Source organism: Penicillium subrubescens, assembly GCF_028828155.1.
Source record: "Penicillium subrubescens strain IBT 31985 chromosome Unknown utg000002l_segment0_segment0, whole genome shotgun sequence".
Classification (NCBI taxonomy): Eukaryota; Fungi; Ascomycota; class Eurotiomycetes; order Eurotiales; family Aspergillaceae; genus Penicillium; species Penicillium subrubescens.
In genome coordinates this window covers 6,932,525-6,951,865 of record NW_026643152.1, presented here as the reverse complement: position 1 = coordinate 6,951,865, position 19,341 = coordinate 6,932,525, and the positions used below count along the sequence as shown (strand labels likewise).

Below are 19,341 nucleotides of genomic sequence, written 5' to 3'. Positions count from 1 at the left end.
AAGCGGACGTAATCTTCGAGCCTTTACGGGGTTGCTAATGGAATGAGTGCCCTCACTAGGGACCTTCAGGCACTGGAGATGGGTCGCCTTTAGCCCGGAGACCACACTGGCCGGGGAACCATTCCCCCTAAAGCTACGGAGGGCCCAGGTACTCTATTTAATTACCGAGCCAACGACTATTCCTGTCTGGACACGGTTCTACGGTTACTTTAAAAAGACTTAATTGGAATTTAAGTATGCTCTACTGTAGACGTTCCTAGACCACACTTTCAAAGTCGCTTTTATTCAACCTTCCGACTTTGCTAGTTCGCTCATGAAGTCGTCCATTTCCGCAGCTTTACGTTTCTCCTTCTCTTTCAAGTTCCCGAGCACTGGGTCGTATGGTGTGGTTCTCATCCACGCAGACCATTTTTTAATCACCGCAAATGCATCTGCAGCAGAGATCTGGAACCATTCTCGATGCTCACTCAAACACCCTGTATAATCAACCTGGACTTGATAATCAACCAATTCCGTATGGCATAATTCCTCAACGCGCCAGGCATTCGGCACTGGTTTCACAGATTCAGGGGCAGTAGGGAATAGCACCTTCATTTCCCTGTTACAGTCAAATATCAACGATCGGAGGCGCTCGAGAACGGGTCTAGTTGTATATCCTATTTTGATATACCCCGGGTTACTCTTTACTTGAAAAGCATAGATATATCCGCGTTTTCGATACCGGGAACTCAGATTTCGGCAGATTCTTTCATGGATATAGTCGTTCAGGGTTTTTGTGCCGCGTCTATTCCTTCTTGGAAGGATTTGAAAGGGGGTAGTGTTAAACCCCTCCAGCAAACCTAAGGCTAAATCTTCCTGTATTCTCGAGCTTGATATTTATTGACCCTTCAAATAAAACCCGTCGTAGTGCTCGGTAGATTCTGAACCTAACGACTTACATTCAGGTTCATAGGGTACCTCAGACCGAGTCGGCAGTCCCACACCGAAGCCTGCCGTTGTGCAAATTCCCAGGATTTTAGACTTCCAACAATCCCCTTTTTTAAGATACATAGTAAGCTCGTGGTCGGAGCAGTACATATTTTTCTTCAGAACTCCGAGATGATAGTCAATATCTGAGAGTCTGTGGTATATACTGAGCCTCACGATTTCGTCAATTATTCTCTAGAAATTTTGAACCTTTCGGCCTCCGATCTTGTTCGGACATAAATTTGACTCTGTTTTTGCACCGCATAGAGTAGAAGCAGACCTAAGCAATTCCGTGACCTGCACCTCGACATAACGCACGTCACTAGGCTGCGCCGGAAAAGCAGCCATCTATTTTGTCTTTCGGGTATCTTCTGGATCTTTGCGACGGTGGGAATAACAATTCGCGAGCGCGCTAAGCTCTTCTATCTTCAAGATCAGTTCTGGAGATTCCTGGCAGAGGAAAACCATAGACTTAATCAAAGCCTTAATCTGGTCTCGATTCTTTCCGGGTATCGAATTAGCGTATACTATTCCTGCCTGTGTGCATCGCCGCCCACACTTCCAATTCCGAAGACTAAGGCGAGTTCTTAAAGTACACGTTTTCACTAGGGGTTAGCATATTTGAGGCTGTTGTTCTTGACAATTTGACTTGTGCAAATCGCTACCAGCATTACTAGGGGCAGGGCGGTGCACTAGGGTAAAGCTAGCTGATGTACAGCAAGGAACAATCGAGTGACTGGGGCAAGCTAGACACATTCTGATTTATAACTGTATTCTCACCGCTCGCCAGGGCAGCCAGATACGTATCTCTAGGTAGAGCCAAGGATAATAGAAGGCTTTAAGGCTTTAGAAAATATAGAGCTTCATTGTCTCCTTATTAATAAAAATTTTCAAAAAGCCGAGCGGGATACACTAGACCACGAACGTATATAGATAAGGCATTAAGGGGCAATTCGCCAACCCTGTATTTCAAGGCCAGAGACGGTTATCTGTGGGGATATAGTCAAGTGTTCTTTTTGGACATATTACAGTACGTGACTACACGCTTATCTTCTTTCATACTTATTTTCTTGGCGCTCTCGCCCGAGAAAACAAGTCCAGCCTCTTCGTTTTCGAAGAGGCATAGTAAGTTGAAATTCTGAAATTCAAGGAGACTTTCCCGGAGCAGAGCAATAGAGCCCAAGGAGCACTTTTTCTCGGAACCGTACAAGGCCTCCCATAGACCCACCGGGGCGCTAAATGCGCCAGGAATCCTGCTGCGAAGAGCACCCGTCACATAAGGCGTTAGCTGCCAGCCCTTTCGCAAATGTCCTTTCTATACCCTTCCAGTTGGCACTGGCCATCAACGATCAGTTTTCTGCCGTTTTTTCTGAGAGCTATACGTTCATGGTGCTCGCTTCTAGTGAAACTTGGCACCTGATCTGGGCCTTCCTTCTCGAGAGCGGTAGGAAACAAAACCATTCAGTGTTAAAATAGAGCGCTTTAACCTGTCCAGACATATTAGTACATATTCTTACTCACATAACATATCTGCGCCTCTGAGACTAAAATTATCTACGGCTAGCCAAAATAGGCTTCAGTCTAAGGCAGCAAAGCGATTTCAGTCAGCCGCCTGAAATGCCCGTTAAGCCTTAGGTACGTTGAGATTCTTTTTGTGATACCCAAAACATCAATTCCGACTACAATCATCACAAAAAAAGATCTATTGAAAATGGAATCCATATTGAGTGACGATGATTCTTCTCAGGAAGCGGTCGCTCGAGCTCGACTTTAGCAAGATTTTCTTTCTACGATCACGTCTGTAATCACGTCTACAAAAAGGAGACCTAAACTGCTTAAGAGAAACATCAAAAAGCTCGAAAATTACCTGAGAGATTCATTGCTGGACATCAATTTCTAGATAGACGGTATGTCACCCTTAGCGAAGGCGACATCAGAGTAGAGAGTGCTCAATGAACTCTTGCAGCACGAAGGACTCAACTTGAATTTCTGCAACTCTGACGGCCGAACAAGCATCTTCTTCGCTGTGGAATACCGTCCTACTAATTCATTAAGGCTCCTTATAGATAAAGGGGCTCTTCTCGACTGGATAGATAATAAAGGCCGTACTTCGCTGTCACTAGCGGCAGAGCTTGGGTATCTTGACCACGTGAGAATTCTCGTCGAATCTAATACGGATATCAATTTACCGGATTCAAAAGGCTAGACGCCGCTATTCTGGGCAGTGTCGAGGCAGTATCTTGAAACAGCAAAATACCTCCTCTCAATTGGAGACGTGAATAGCGGCCATCAAGATATCAGCGGTCGGACTTCTTTATCAATCGCCGCAGAGACTGGGAGTGCCGAAAGTATATAGTGCCTAATCTATACAAAAGAAAAGGGAAGGCGATTAATCGGGATTGAACGTAACCTACTACTATGGGCAGTTTTTCGCCGGGATATAGAAACTGTTCAACTCCTACTCGAAGCTAACAATAGTCTGGCTAATCATCGCGTTAAAGGTCGCACCCCGCTATCTGTGGCGATAGAGCTTAGAGATATCGGTATAACCAAGCTTCTCATCAATACAGGAGCGGATATACAGGCATTAGATGAAACTAGATGGCCTACCCTGAGTAAGTGGCTGTTTGAAACTTATCTTCTACCAGATGATATTCTGCTGGAAATTAAGCACTTCTCCGTCAATCATCATCTAACAAAAAAATCTCTATTATTACTTGCGGCAGAGTTCGCACATATCAACATTTTGCAGGTACTACTTGATGCCAGTGCAAACGTAAACTCGGTTGACGCAAAGAGTTAAACAGCGCTAGCATAGGCTGTTAGAAAGCGACACAACGCTGCAGTCGAGGTTTTACTCGAGGCCCCAGGAATCTCCGTAGACTCTCGAGATGCGACTAGCCGAACCCCTTTAATGATAGCAGCAAGTCTTGGTAAAATCAACATTTTGAACCAATTACTCAAATCGAATACAGCGATCGACTCAGAGGATAAGCGAAAGTGGACATCGCTCTCCTGTGCTGTTGCGAATAATCATAAGCAGACAGCGGAGCTCCTACTCAGAGTAGCAGGAGTATGTGTGGACCATCAAGATACAAAAGGTCGCACTCCCTTTTCGCTAGCTACAGAGCGTGGATTTACCCTGATTATACAAATGCTCATCGAGAATAGAGCAGATCCCCATATTTCAGATGACGAAGGCCATACAGGGTTTTGGTGGTTTCTCAGAGCAAGGTATACCTTGTTTACCAGCTCTCCAAATCGTTTAAGCCGGCCAGCGCTTAATAAGACGGTAAATCCTTTTAGTCTCCAGGCTTTAGTCTACAACCTACCAACACCAAATAAAAAGGATCGAAGCGGTCGCAACTGGCTCTTATAGGCAGCGGAGTATGGAGACAACGAAGTTGTACGTTGTTTCCTACAGGTCAAGGACAAGGCGGATAGAGTGGACATGAATATTTGTGATGGAACCGGAGACACATTTTCCCGGACTCCATTAATCTGGGCATTAGAGGGGGGAAGTACGGCTTCAGTTGATCTGTTAAAAGACGGTGACACTATTTCTTTGCATTTATTGGTCGAAGGTATAAGTCAAATAGAACCAGACGACGTTTTGGGCTTGGTGACCAGCCTTCTTCAGGCTGGCTATAATCCCAACCAGCCTGACGAGAAAGGAAGGACTCCTCTACACCTTGCATATCTTAAGGGAAGCCGGGAACTTGTTTCAGCTTTGATCAAAGCTAATGCGAATTTGGGCGCCAGGGACCATACTAGCAAGATCCCTTTGCAATATGCTCTTAAAGCGCAAAGCAAAGCTGTCGTAGATCTATTACTCAATGCTCCATCATCAGACCTCAAGCCTGTCCAGTCACGGGAATAGTTTACGATAGAAGAGCCAGAACCTTTCTGGATTCAGATCACCAGGAGGATACAAAACCGCGGCTTTCATTTGGAATTAATCAATGAACTCCACTGCGACTAGTTGCCCGGAGCTAAAGAGGCAAGGCTATAGTGAGTAGGGATCTTATTTGGAAACGGAGAGTTTTTTCCTAACTTTTCAAGTATTTGCGATAACCCAACAATATAGTCGCTCTTACCGTGGAGATTAGGCGTTCATAACAAGCTCAACAATGAAGGCTATTACTAGAACTATACTCACGAAGATTCTGGCCATCGGTTGGTAACCTATATTTCGCTAGCCTTTCCATGCAAGCAAGAGAAAGATGACTATTCATAGGGTATCGCATAGACTAGCATAACGACGGCAGAAGGGCTTGCTTATAGGTTCATCAGCATACTTCCGAGCGGCTAGTTACCAAATGATCCTTCGGACTTTTTCGGACTGTTCCTTAAGGCTCTACGCCATAAGTGGAAAGCAACCTGTTCTAATACAAACGCAAGAGTTAAGGCCTTAGTAGGTTCACTGAAAATTCTTTTATTTTCAACGACTAAAACATAGCGTTAATTCATGAGGAATTTTTTTCAGCGACATAATCAAGTCAAAAAGCGTGGTAGAAGTTACGGTCTAGTCGATAAGCTTGCCAGGAATACTTTAGAGCGTGCAGACCTCCGACAATGTTTGCAATCGCACATCGAGGGGCTTCTCACAGTAGTCAAAGCTAATAGTTCACTTGAAGAAAAACATCAATCGCAGCTTAAAGGAGAAATCAGCGAACTCGACCTGGAAGTGACCGCAAAGCTTGACTATATAGAGCAGGCTGTACGAGATATTTTGCAGATTATAAGCTACCTTGCAGGATTCTCCTCCAGGCACTAACATCAACTCCATAGGAGCTTGCTTGGGTCTCCACAAACGAGGCAGCAAGTTTTAAGCGTCTTAGCTGGATTACTGTGAGTGAAATCTTCCAAGATTTGCGGGGCTTGTTTGTAATCAATCTCGATAGTTTATTTTCCTGCCGCTGATATTTGCTTCGGTGAGTAGAGCGGTTCATACTCAAGATACCTTTTCTGACAACCTTGACTGATTGGAATCCTTAGAGCCTGTTTAGCATAAACGTGGACCTCCTTCAAGATAACCCAGATTGGAGGTGGTTCATATTATTTGCGTCTGTGTCGCTAGTCATTACCGGCGTTACATAGTTCATTTCCAAGTGTATTCCTGTGAGTATCGTTGTTCTAGACTATATAATAGCAGAAACTGACACCCATTCCGTAGCAAATGGTTTATGGCAAAGTGATAGGAGAATTGAGAGTGTTCTCGCGCAGAAGAAGAGACAAGGCAGGTTCAAATTCTTCAGTATGATTTCAAAGAGCTTTCCTGTTTCGCAATCTACCTGCACGATGATTATTCACAAACTTCAGTTGCTCGGATAACCTACGGGCGACATCTGCATAGGACAGGAATTCTAAGGCGAGGTCCGTCGACGGATTGCCGTTCTTGGGAGTGAATTTTGCGAAGGATCTTATCGTGGTCGTTGTGGGCGCGTGGCTCGGAGAGGCCTTGCGTTGTCGGGAGTCCATCTGTCTGGCTCTGTAGCCCCAGGGCTGCAAGAGCAGCGCTGAATTCCTTTGGTTTTCTGGAATTCTTCCTTATGCAGATCATCCCGTAGTCTAATCTCCCTCCTAATTTTGATGAGCTCGTTCAAGAGATTGGTAGCGTTCAGTCCTCGCTCCCCGTCGAGGAGTCGTCCGAAATTACTACGCCATTCATCATTTCAAATACCAACTAGATTAGTTTTAAAGCTACAGTGATAGTAAAACCAGAGAGAATCCAATTTTGGCCAGTCATCTTTTTCCGCTGCCAGTCAGAGTTCTGTTAACGGATGCCTTATGTAATACGTTAGAACCATCTGTCTAGACGTCCGGATCAACTATATCTCCGTCAGCTTGTCAGGCAAAGGACCAGGTCAATGCAATGCTTGAGTCTGCAACTTTCACCACGAATGTTCGTCTGTAGACGATCTCATCGTTCGGCTGTTCCGTCGAAGGGACTGGTTGGGGAGCGATGCCTCCAACTGGGTGCCACAGTTGAGAGAGATATCTTTAATAATTGAACATCCAGAGATTCGTGGCTTGTGTAGACCGTAGTCTACAGACCTGTAGCCCTCATAGCCTCTCGGCCGTGTAGGCCGCCAGTGAACAGATTGAAGGCCATAGTAGACCTGTAGCTTTGGACGCACGTCCTAAGTGGATCCACGTCTACAGCCATTAGACTGTGGCCGGATATCAACTGCTCAACTGCTCTGGGTCATGGGTCCGAAAGCTAAAGCCTTCCCACCACCGCTTTACAACTGCGGACACACAAATCCAGACCTGAAGCCCGCCCGGACCTAGTTCCAAAGCTCTATTACATGAGTGGCCTTGAGACACTGGATATGTGTCTCACGCGGCCCGCCGACCATAGAAGCCAGAAGACGCTGTTTCTGAGTCTACGGAGGCCCCAGGTACCCAGGCCATGTCTAATTTTGGTTCAATCAATGATTTCCCAGCAAATTTTAAACACTCCGCTTGACATTGGAAGGAACTATACTATACGGCGACCCTATCACGACAATTATCTTAGTCACTATCGCTAGGAATTGCCCGCTAACTTAGCCTTAGTGAGCGACGTCAGCGAAGCTGCAGGATTTCAGACCACAGACAAGGTTGCTCTAGTACATATGCCATATGCAGATCAGCCTCATTAGCAACGCTCTTTCTGCTCCACGTTGTAAGAGTTGTTATTCCGAGGTACCTCGCTGTTCCACCACCCACCACTTCTTGACCTTGAACTTCACCAGTTCAAACAGTTTTTAACCACTCAAGTTTTTCTATTCGGTCAACAAACACGAACTAAAAGAACATTACACTTTTTTGCCCGTAAATTGTTTGCAAAATGAAAATTAAATCCTTAGACGAACTTCTTTACCGGTCCTGAAGAAAGTAATTGCTGTACTGTAACTACCACCAGGTGGTCGTGGGCCAAAACGGGGCTACCATGACCTAACTAGTATGCATGCCTTGTTATTCGGGAAATAAGAATACAATATTTCCTCTTCTCCTCGCGATTGGCAAGCTCCTTCCACACAGATGAGTAGGGTCTATCGGTGAGTAGAGTAGTGTTTATTGATGAGTAGTGTTTATTGATGAGTAGTGTTTATTGATGAGTAGTGTTTATTGATGAGTAGTGTTTATTGATGAGTAGTGTTTATTGATGAGTAGTGTTTACTGATGAGTAGTGTTTACTGATGAGTAGTGTTTACTGATGAGTAGTGTTTACTGATGAGTAGTGTTTACTGATGAGTAGTGTTTACTGATGAATGGGTGGTATTGTCTTGCTTGAGTTGAGCAGAGTACGGAGACCCCTAGTTGCGGGAGTCATCCCAATAGACACACAAATTTCCTGTGGGTTCACTTCAGCACCACCACGTATGTTTTGTGAGGGCAACGGAATGTTGTCCACGGCTACCGTTGATTCTCAATTGATAGTATTCGTTACTACTTCGATCAGATTACACGAACTGGATCCTGGGGATAATGGACAGCCTAATTGCGAGTTCAAGAGAGGTGAGAAAAAAACATGTTGCGTTGAAGGAGTGACCAAAATCTAACATATGAGGCCGCAGAAAGTTGTTAAGAAAGATCTACTTGCAGGGTAGAAGGCCTGTTGATCAGGTAAGGAGGAAGAGCACCAAGTCAAATTCGTGACAAGACTGTTTATTGAGGAGTTCGAGACACACCCCTCACAGTACCAATTTATATACAATCTTTCACACAACACGGGAAATTCAATATAGGCCAATAAGAGGATGGGGCGCCTGAGCTGAAAGCTTGTGTAACCAGTTGACGTAGCCGTTAAAGGGCCACTGCCTTAGCGTCACTATTGGCAACATTAAGAAAGACGGTACGGGGTACTTCGCTATCGCCTCAGCAGTTGAAGAAACCCTTATATTTACAGTATTTTCTGGATAAAGCATTGCCCAACTGAAAGTAACTGAAAGAGTTCATTCGATGAAAGTGACTGGGGAGCTGAGATATGGGATCCTAGACCATCAGGGTTGAAATTACGCCGTCTTTGTCTGGAATGGGAAGGCCCCTTGCCCTAAGAGTTTTGGTCCTCGACCTCCTCTTTTTCGGGGAGAGAATCTCCCAGTCTTCGTACAAGTAAAGGTTCTCTAACAAATGTGGAGTTAGGTGGAGCTTCTCGAGGGCAGGAACTTCTTCAGCAACTGCATCTTCGGGGTAGGCCTCGACTGGAACCTCCTCGGGCTCCGGATATTCCTCAGCAGCAGCGGCAGCATCTTCGGGGTAGGCCTCGACTGGAACCTCCTCGGGCTCCGGATATTCCTCAGCAGCAGCAACAGCATCTTCGGGATAAGCCTCGACTGGAACCTCCTCGGGCTCCGGATATTCCTCAGCAGCAGCAACAGCATCTTCGGAATAAGCCTCGACTGGAACCTCCTCGGGCTCCGGATACTCCTCAGCAGCGGCAGTATCTTCGGGATAAGCCTCGAGTGGAACCACCGTCACCAACTGTTCTTTCGCAGAACTATTCTGCCTGTGGCGGTTGTTCTGGTCCTCGATAGTTTCCCGAAAACATAGGCGGTTAGACAGTATTTCAAGCATCATCTTCGTAACGACTTTGTCAAAGAAGTGATCTTGACCCAGAACTTTGTAGAGTGAATCGAAATTTGTTGTTGATTCTCGGGGGACCAACTATTGCTCGAGACTTGATCTAATATAGTTCGAAAACCAAGTTTTATCTTCAGGGAGCTTTGAAAAGACCTCTATTATTATTTAAAGAATCTCAGGCGTAGCCATCGCTCCGCTGAAAAGTTCTATATACCGTTTGGCAAGGGCTTCGAGAGCCGGAAGCTTGTACGCCCTGGATGCCTGATAGGCAAGGACAGCTCTTCGATATTCTCTAGTAATTCCAGGCTCGCCTTCCTCGAGTAGGGAATTTATCGTCTCTATATCCTGTTTGATATCCAAGAGCGAAGGATCGAGTTGTTTGTTGATTTCTAAAGTATTAATAGTCGCAAAAAAATCACTACGAGCACCGTTGAATGTTGTTATCTTTAGGACTTTTTTCATTGCCCTCAATGCCGCATCTGCCTTTGCTTTAAGTTCCCCGATTTTAGTTCCACGAGCATTTTTTATAGAACCGTAAAGCTCTTTAGCTTCTAATATAAGAGAATCACGTATTTGCTGTAAGCTTAGGATCTCGGGATAATTTAATAGCGTAGCCCTCTTGATCTCTAGTAGGTCATCGTAACTAGATAGTGCGCGAGGGTTAATATAGCGGCTTTAGTGACTTAGGATATTTATTAATGCGTCTTCTGAAGGGATTCCGAGGAATAATACTTAAACGTAGGTCTGAATCTGTTCGTTTATGTATTTCTGGAATGTGCTAGTATAAATATAGCCTATCACTTACTGCAGCAAGGGAAGAGATACTGTTTCTAAATATTGTTAGTGCTGAGGATATAACTACTAATACATAAATACTTACTATTAACTGCCTCACCGGTACTACGGCGAAGGTCGTAGGGCTTTATGTAAGGATATACTCTATAAGTCAGGATAGAGGCCTGTCAATCAGGTAGGAGAAATGGAGCCAAGTCAATAGTGTAGAAAGGTCAAGAACTGTTTCTTGAGGATCGCAAAACCTCTTCAACATGGGTCAATTTATATACAGTCTCATCACTCAAACAGGAAGGAGATGTATCCTTGGTAGGGAAATGGGAGCGGGGTGAAACACGAGGCTTGTGTAACCTCTGTCAAGGGTGTTCCCTGCAGGAGTTCGTACACGTACTGAAGCCGAAGCCCCAGCGAACCTCTACAGAAAGCCTGACGGCTTATCAGGTCCGGGAAGCCTGATGCACCAACACATGGGGAAGGCCTGCCGGCTTATTAGGCCGGGGAAGCCTGAGGCACCAACACTTGGGAATAACCTCATGCCAGGATATATCATAACAATTATCCTCCCTCTAAGGATCGCTTGCCCTTAAGCGAGGTAAACAGACGCGTAAACAATCATAAAGAGTGGCAGTCAAATAAGGAAGGAGCGTGTAGGCTGGAAAGAGGGAAGGTCAACACTGGGGGGTTGCCTGGTGGAGGGGCAAACAAAGGAAACGCGTTTCTTTGTTGACATCGCCAACATCACCCTCTCCTTTTCTTCTTCCTCCTTTATCCTCTTCTATCTCTTTTCCTACACCCTCATCAAGGCGCACCCTTTCACCATCGTTTCACTGTCTATTCGCTATCGAAAACCTCACGATACCTCCTGGAACCCGCACTACTGCTCGTCCTCTCCTGGACAACCCTGTTTTCATGATAATCCTCTGGTGTATACACTGTCTGCGTACGACGATCGCTGAGTGGGACGTGACCCTGGGCTTGCCTTTCGCTGTGGAGTGTGTTCGCGATGCCAAGGCTTCGGTTTTGTGCAAGCAGTGTTCCGGCCGTGCTTCGACATATATTCCTGTGGGTTTCGCCAAGTTCTTTAGAGACAAAAGCTAATGATTCTGTAGGCTGCGACTGCGATACTGGGAGATTGCTAGGACCTGAATCTCGTGTTCGCGTGGGCTCGGCGGGTGTTCTAGACGGTTGACCCGGCCGATCCGGAACAGTTTGTGGAGTGGCTATATCCCTCGGAGGTCCGCCGAAAGGTCGCCGAATTCATAAAGGAACTAGCGTATTGTTTTGACGTTTCGGAACAGGCTTACCGCAAGGAGTATCGGTTGACCGGGAACAAGGCACATATCAAGGTATATTCATAGATCGTGGGTTTCGGTATATTCTAACCACAATTTCGACAGCAAAACTATACCGACTACAACGCGTTTCTCGTGGCCCGCCGCTCTGAGCTTCCCTCCGTTCCTGCTCCTAGTCCTCTCGATACCAAGGAGGAGAAGGCCGCGCGGTTCTCTAAGCGGCTCCTTCGCCTACTTCCCGGGGACGAGGGATATATCACTTAGACTCTGGGAAAACGTGTCTTTTTCGATAGTGTTTCGTAGGTGGTTCGCGAGGCCTAGGATAATCGGGATTCGGATAATAATAGCAACGTTTCCATTAGCGGAGATAAGTTAGAGGAGCGGACTATAATCGATTTTCCTCTGCCCCTGGAGGAAATTTAGGGGTTGTCTTTTCCCTTCTCTTTGCTTGATAGAGCTAAGTGCTTTTGTTGTGGTTTCGGTGGCTGTTCGTCGCTTTTCCGGCGGGGATCTTTTGTGCAGATCTCCTTGCTAATAGTCTAATTAGAGGTTGCCCTTAAGGCTTCTTCTGTCTGCGTTTTTTGCCGGCTTTCGCTAGGGGTTCGGTGTGTTTTTGTTACTTCTTTCTAGCAACTAGGGAATTCTTTACTCTTTTTCGTTTCGAGTAGGATTATATTGCTTCCGTAGCGTTTTCTATATCTTTATGATAGACCTATTGATTATATTCCGAGGGCTATCCTTTCCATTTAACAAGGAAGTGGGTTTCTCCTTTGATTAGCTTCTCGTTACGCACTTCTTCTACTTCGTACTTATCCTCCTCCTCGAGTTCGGGTATCAGTAAGGGTTCGTTATCCTTTCCGTGGAGATTCCGCTATAGCTCGAGCAAGGATACGTGAAAGACGTTATAGATTCGGTTGTACTGCTAAGGTAAGCTTAGGCAGTAAGCTTGTTCTCTAATAGTCTGTAAGATTCGGAAGGGCCCAATAAAGCGGGGGGCTAGTTTCCTGCTTCCTTTTAACCTCAGGTTCCTTGTTAACAATCCGACAAGATCTCCCTTCTTGAATTGCATAGGAATATAATCCTTATTATAGTGTTTCGTCATAGTTTCGCTTGCCTTTCGCTAGTGTTCCTGCAGCTTTTAACGGAGCGCTTCGAGTTTCTTAATTCGTGCGGATACCGCTAGGACCTCTCTGTAAGAAGTTTCGCCCTCGAAACGTTAACGGAAATCTAGTGAGTAGCCCATCAGTACTTAGAATAGAGAGACACTAGTTGTTGCGTTCGCTGCGTTATTACATACAAACTCAGCGGATCTAAGGAGGTTCGGCCATATCACTTAGTTGTCGGCTACGAAACATCGAAGGTAGTGTTCGAGCGTTTGGTTTATACGCTCTGTTTGACTATCGGTTTAGGGGTGAAACGCTATTAAAAGCCTTAGGCGTACTCGGGTAAGGTAGCACAGATTTGACCAAAACTTACTAGTGAACAGGGACCCCCGGTCTAAAACAATGCCTTCAGGTGGTCCAAAGCGTAGCTCAATATAATTGTGGAAGATCTCAGCAAGTTCTGCCGCGGTAATCGTCGTAGAAACGGCGAGGAATAGTGACTATTTCGTGAACCTATCAACAATAACCAGGATCGCATCGACTAGCTTCCCTTCGTAGGTTATTAGCGGTAAGCCCGTCACAAAGTCTATTGAAATTTCTAAGAAAGGCCTTAAAGGAATCGGGAGCGGCTATAGCTTCCCATACAGCTTATATCTCTTTGCCGTGACACCCTAGCAGGTCTGATAAGCCCGGACGTATTCGGCGACGTCTATGTGGATATTCAGCCAATAATATTTCCTTTTTATTAGCTCAAGGGTTCTTGTATAACCGAAGTAGCCAGCAAGGGGGTCATTATAATATATGCTTATCAGTGTGTTTCTCAAGTTACTCCCCGCAGGGATATAAATACGTTCTTTGAACCGCACAAGACCCTCGGGTCCAATACTCTAGCCCTTAAACCCCGGAGTCGACGACTGTACAGCAGTCTTTCGGCGCTAGGTCTCTAGGTCTTCGCCTTGAAGTTGCCTAATAAGCTCCTTAAGGTCTGTACCTGCCTCGGCAAGGTATGCCTGCTCGGAGGCACAAGCTGGCTTCACTCGTGCGTTAGGGAGACGGCGCGCACGCCCGAGCTCCCCCCAATCGATTGCACCAATCGATTCATCCTTATCTTCGTTCTCTTCGAAGTGTGGGATATTCGAGGTAAGCGCACTTACAGTTAGCGACTAGACTATAACAGAACGGTAATCAGTCGTCTGCGATTCGCTAGCTATTCGGCGGCTTAACGGCGAAATCAGGTTAACCTTATAATCACTCAGGAGCCAACGCCGAGAGGGTCTATCCGCAGGATTGTTCTTCCCAGCGCGATGTTTTATCACAAAATCAAATAGTGTAAGGGCCAAGCACCACTGCGCTTGCCTACTATTAAGCTTTGGTTGCTTTATGAAAGCTTAAAGGTTCGAATGGTCTGAGAACACTTCAATTAGGTATACACTCCCCTCGAGGTAGTGCCGCTAATGTTTGAACGAATATACGATAGCAAATAGCTCCTAATCCGGTGTTCTATAGAGGGTCTCCGCCCCACTAAACTTCCGCGACCAGAACGCTACTAGATACCATATCCCGCTCTCGTCAGGTTAAGAGAGGATCCCTGCTATAGCGCCATCGGACGCATCGGTCTCTAACCGAATAAGCTTCGACGGATCAAAGTGTCGAAGAAGAGGCGCAGACTGAAAGGCGGCGATTAGGCGGCGAAACGCTACCTTTTCGCTAAGAGTCAGGTTAACCTAACCTAGCTTTCGCCTATTTTTACTGCCTTTCAGTAGGGCCGTGAGAGGCAGTGCAATATGAGAGTAATTCTTGATGAACCTGCAGTAGAAATTACAAAATCCTAGGAACACCTGGATATCCCTGTATATTTTAGGAATCTCCCACGAAGCGATGTCGCTAACCCGGCGAGGGTCCATCGAAACGCCCTTAGGGGATATAACGAAACCTAGGAATTCAACCTAGTCTTAGTAGAATACGCACTTACTAGGCTTAGCGTACAGGCCCGCTTTCTGTAGCCGTTCAAGCACCTAATAAAGGTAGCTTATGTGTGAATCCCGGTCTGCCGAAAAGATTAGGATATCGTCAAGATAAGCTACCGCAAAGGTATCGAGAATATCGTGAAGCGCAATATAGATGTAGTTCTGGAAGGTTGCAGGCGCGTTTGTAAGGCCGAAGGGCATAACTGTGTATTCGTAGTGCCCGTAACGAGTGCGGAAGGCTGTTTTCCATTCGTCGCCTTCCTTAATACGAATTCGGTAGTAGGCGTCTTAGATATCGATCTTGCTGAAGACCTTTGAGCCGGCGAGTCGGTCTAAAATCTCCGAAATGAGGGGTAAAGGGTAGCGATTCTTCACCGAAACCTTGTTGAGTCCTCGGTAATCGACACAGAGGCGGAGGCCTCCGTCGGTTTTTGGTACGAACAAAATAGGGGCTCTAGCTGGACTTTTGGATTCACGGATTCGGCCGTTCTTAAGATTCTTGTCGATGTATTTGCGTAGTTCTGCGAGCTCCTTTTGTGACAGAGGGTAGATAGGCCTATACAGGACCTTTGCTCCGGTTACGAGGTTAATGGCGTGGTCGTATTTATTCGATGAAGGTAGGGTCTTCGAATTTTGGGATAAGAAGAACTCGTTAAACTTTGATAGTTCGGGGGGTAATCGGTAGGTTTCCGGTGCGGTTTCGTCGTTATCACGGTCGATAGGGAGCTACACTTCCTCAGGTAGTTTGACCACGGCGAAGACGTGCGCGTGGTTTCGGGCTTTCTTAGCAAAGCGTGTGGGTGGAAGAATTTCGATAGATAACGTTCCAAACCACCAGAGGCCACTTCGCCTAGCGATATAAATATCTAGGTCGTGAATTGTGGTCATAGAGAGGAGTATGGGGCTTCCTTCTAGCCGGAGGTCTCGGTCGATTGCCACACATAGGCGAGTGAATTGACGGGTTATACCCCTGGAATCGGTAGCCTTTAGGGGGACATTCCACACTCCGTAGGTAGGGGTTACTCGTTTGTTGATAGCGTCGATAAGGGGTGCAGTCAGTTTCGCTTAGCTAAGCTTATACCTTTTAACAAATTCGAAGCTTATAAGGTCGACCTTAGCACAACTATCAAGGTCGGCATAGGTTTCGAGATTGTTTCGGGCTGTGACGGTGACTGGGACATAGAACCGAGCTCGGGTTCCTACTATAGGGAGAGACAGATCCGTAGGATTTAATCTGTCTCGCTGTCGTTTCCCTGTAGGGCAGATTGTATAGCGGTAGTAGGTTTATCCTTCGGCGGATCGGGGCATTTGTTAGAGTAATGCTTTTCGCTCCCGCAGTTAAAGCATCGGTTACGTTTCCCGTCCTCTCCGATAGGGTTTAGGCGGTGTTTCGTAGGCGTATTCTTATCTGTCCAGGGCTTTCGGGATCTTTTGTTGTCTTAGGTTCTCTTAGTTGAATTCCTCTTTCGTGGGGGTTTATCTGTGGTCTCTGTATACTTTCGCTTTCGATTCGTTTCTAATCGCTGTAAGTCCTAGAAGTAGTACGCGATATCAATCATCTCCTCGCGGGTCTCCGGGAGTTTTATGATATAGCGGCGGATATCGTTCTGGAGGTCGTACAGAAGTTTCGCGAAGAAGGAAAGGGCTCTCTCTTTCTCGGCTACCCTTAGGAAGTGGCGTTCTAGGGTATCTAGACGGGCGTGGAACTCTCGTGGGTCCTCATCTTTCAGCTAGCGGGCCCTTTCGAGCTAGCCCATCACTTCAGATTGGAGACTAGCTGCGTTCTTAATAAGGGTTAGGGTCCAGTCCTTAAAGTAGGGCCAGTCTTCTTTGAGGTTTCGGTCGGTAATCGGTGCCTTTTCGTTAATGTGTCGGTACTATCTCTGCCGACAGGTTGTATCCATATAGCTCAATACTCTAAGGATTTGGGTCCGACCGTCGTGATAGCGCCTTAGATCTCCTTCGAATTGCTGTTGGAGGTCTAGGAGCCATTCTTGTCGTTGTTGTAGTGAAGAGTTAAGAGTGAACGTAGGAATATTTTTAAGCTTGATGTCCTGACCCTTTCCTGATGATTCGTAGGGGTCCTGGTATAGGTTCGACAGAGTTTCGTCTGGGTTTCGTCCTATAAGCTGTGATTTGAGCGTTTCGGCTTAGTCTTGTAAATCTTTGAGCCTCTGCAGCTTTTCTATGGTAGCTTGAGTAGCTGCGAGGTTGGCATCAAGATCGGTCGGGGTTAAACCCTGGTCGGTCGCAATTGGGATTTCTTCCGCGATGCGGGGAGGGTTCGGTGCCCCTTCGGTAGAGGGAGTAGAACGGGTCCTTGGTGCCATTTCTCCTAGGTGATCGAAGAAGAAGAAACAGAAATCGTAAGGATATACTCTATAAGTCAGGATAGAGGCCTGTCAATCAGGTAGGAGAAATGGAGCCAAGTCAATAGTGTAGAAAGGTCAAGAACTGTTTCTTGAGGATCGCAAAACCTCTTCAACATGGGTCAATTTATATACAGTCTCATCACTCAAACAGGAAGGAGATGTATCCTTGGTAGGGAAATGGGAGCGGGGTGAAACACGAGGCTTGTGTAACCTCTGTCAAGGGTGTTCCCTGCAGGAGTTCGTACACGTACTGAAGCCGAAGCCCCAGCGAACCTCTACAGAAAGCCTGACGGCTTATCAGGTCCGGGAAGCCTGATGCACCAACACATGGGGAAGGCCTGCCGGCTTATCAGGCCGGGGAAGCCTGAGGCACCAACACTTGGGAATAACCTCATGCCAGGATATATCATAACACTTTATTACCCGAATTATCCTAACTACTAAGCTTAGTCGCTATAAGTAATACAAATACGTGTAGTATATAAGAGGTTTGATTAGTTGAGTGGTTATTTCAGAATAGGTAGAGACAGGTTAGCGATAGATTAGTATATTAAGTTTCTCTTTCTTGAAGTTTAGTATAAGGGAGCGATAGGGTAGGCAAACTCTCGCCCTGAATATATCCTCGACAGAATAGATATCTGCCGCAAAAGCATCGTCGAGGATTGCTATTGAGAGTACAAGAACAATAATATCGAAGGGAGGTTGTTTAACTTCAGATATTAGAAAGATTTTTCTGTCGGATTTACGCTGTGTGTATAAACCCTGAGGTGTGCTTGTAGGCGCACACAGGTCGATCGAATACCACGATTATAGAAGAGAGACGAAAGTGCAATAGAGGTAGGTCGGTGTTATGATATATCCTGGTATGAGGTTATTCCTAAGTGTTGGTGCCTCAGGCTTCCCCGGCCTGATAAGCCGGCAGGCCTTCCCCATGTGTTGGTGCATCAGGCTTCCCGGACCTGATAAGCCGTCAGGCTTTCTGTAGAGGTTCGCTAGGGCTTCGGCATTAGTACGTGTACGAACTCCTGCAGGGAACACCCTTAACGGAGGTTACACAAGCCTCGTGTTTCACCCCGCTCCTATTTCCCTACTAAGGATATATCTCCTTCCTGTTTGAGTGATGAGACTGTATATAAATTGACCTATGTTGAAGAGGTTTTGCGATCCTCAAGAAACAGTTCTTGACCTTTCTACACTATTGACTTAGCTCTATTTCTCCTACCTGATTGATAGGCCTCTATCCTGACTTATAGAGTATATCCTTACAGTCGGCAGCGAACAGGTTGAACAGTGGAAGGTTAACACAGTTTAATTAGAATTGCCTTGAGCTCTATTCGTGAGTGGAAATAGTGTCAAACTTATTCAATTTAACTAGGGAAACAGGCAGTATTTATAACTTTGGGTATATAGCAGAATGTCACAGGAAAAGACTGATGAGAATCCGAAATAACGTGGGGGCATACGAGAGTGTTAGGAAACTCGTTGCTCTTTCTATTTGATATAGTAGTTGATAATCAGTATCGTATATCATGAAGCGGTGTATATGGATGTAGGTTTATGCATCCGATTGCATTAACGCGCATACGCATGCATGCGCTCGCTTAATGCAGGGATATGCACACACACATATGTTGACGTTTTCTCTATAAGTGTTAGCTTAGATAATAGGTAGGGAATTTCAGCGACTGACCTCTTTAGTTTGCTATAGTGACCCTTAGTATACTTTAAATCAATTTCTATTATAAGGTAGTCACGGATGCCTCCCGGGTTTAGGAGCAGGATTAAGCTGATCTAGCTGTAACAGAGAGTCTTTAAGTTATCTTCTCTAAGGTCCTGTCGGATTTACGGGGTCAGCATAAATCCTTCGGTCGTGCACAAGCAAGCGAGTGTGCACGATTGGTCAAATCAGTATACGATTGGCGAAGAATTGTATAGGTCAGGTTAGGTCGTACGATTCGGCTCAGAATCGGAAGTTAACTTATGATAGAAGAATGCTCCAACTTCATCACAATCATTAAACTTGATTTAACTAGCTATGGAAAACAGGCAATATTTATAACTTCATGAAATCGAGGCAATACATCAGACTAGAATCTCATAGAAATCAATAGAAATATAGAGTGTTGAAGCTCTTTCGTCATGTGTGCAATCTGTTGATGTCAATCGTTGAAGATCGTCGTCACGTGGTCGTTCCGTCGCATTCTGTCAAGTTCGATCGCTCTCATGGGCTTATGCACCCACTCTCTTGGGGCTTATGCACCCACTCATGTCGACAGGT

At 45.9% G+C, this 19,341-nt stretch overlaps 2 protein-coding genes across 2 annotated transcripts; both read right to left on the bottom strand.

Moving 5' to 3' along the window:
- Window positions 1–285: 285 nt before the first annotated feature.
- Window positions 286–594, bottom strand: N7473_003835 (GIY-YIG nuclease family protein; the record flags this gene model as incomplete). The annotated part of the gene is made up of 1 exon (XM_057149775.1): window positions 286–594. The coding sequence occupies one exon, from the start codon at window positions 592–594 to the stop codon at window positions 286–288; it is 309 nt and encodes a 102-aa protein (XP_057013429.1).
- Window positions 595–8,949: 8,355 nt separating this feature from the next.
- On the bottom strand, window positions 8,950–9,534 carry N7473_003834 (uncharacterized protein; the record flags this gene model as incomplete). The annotated part of the gene is made up of 1 exon (XM_057149774.1): window positions 8,950–9,534. One exon carries the CDS (start codon window positions 9,532–9,534, stop codon window positions 8,950–8,952), a length of 585 nt encoding a protein of 194 aa, XP_057013428.1.
- Window positions 9,535–19,341: the final 9,807 nt, after the last annotated feature.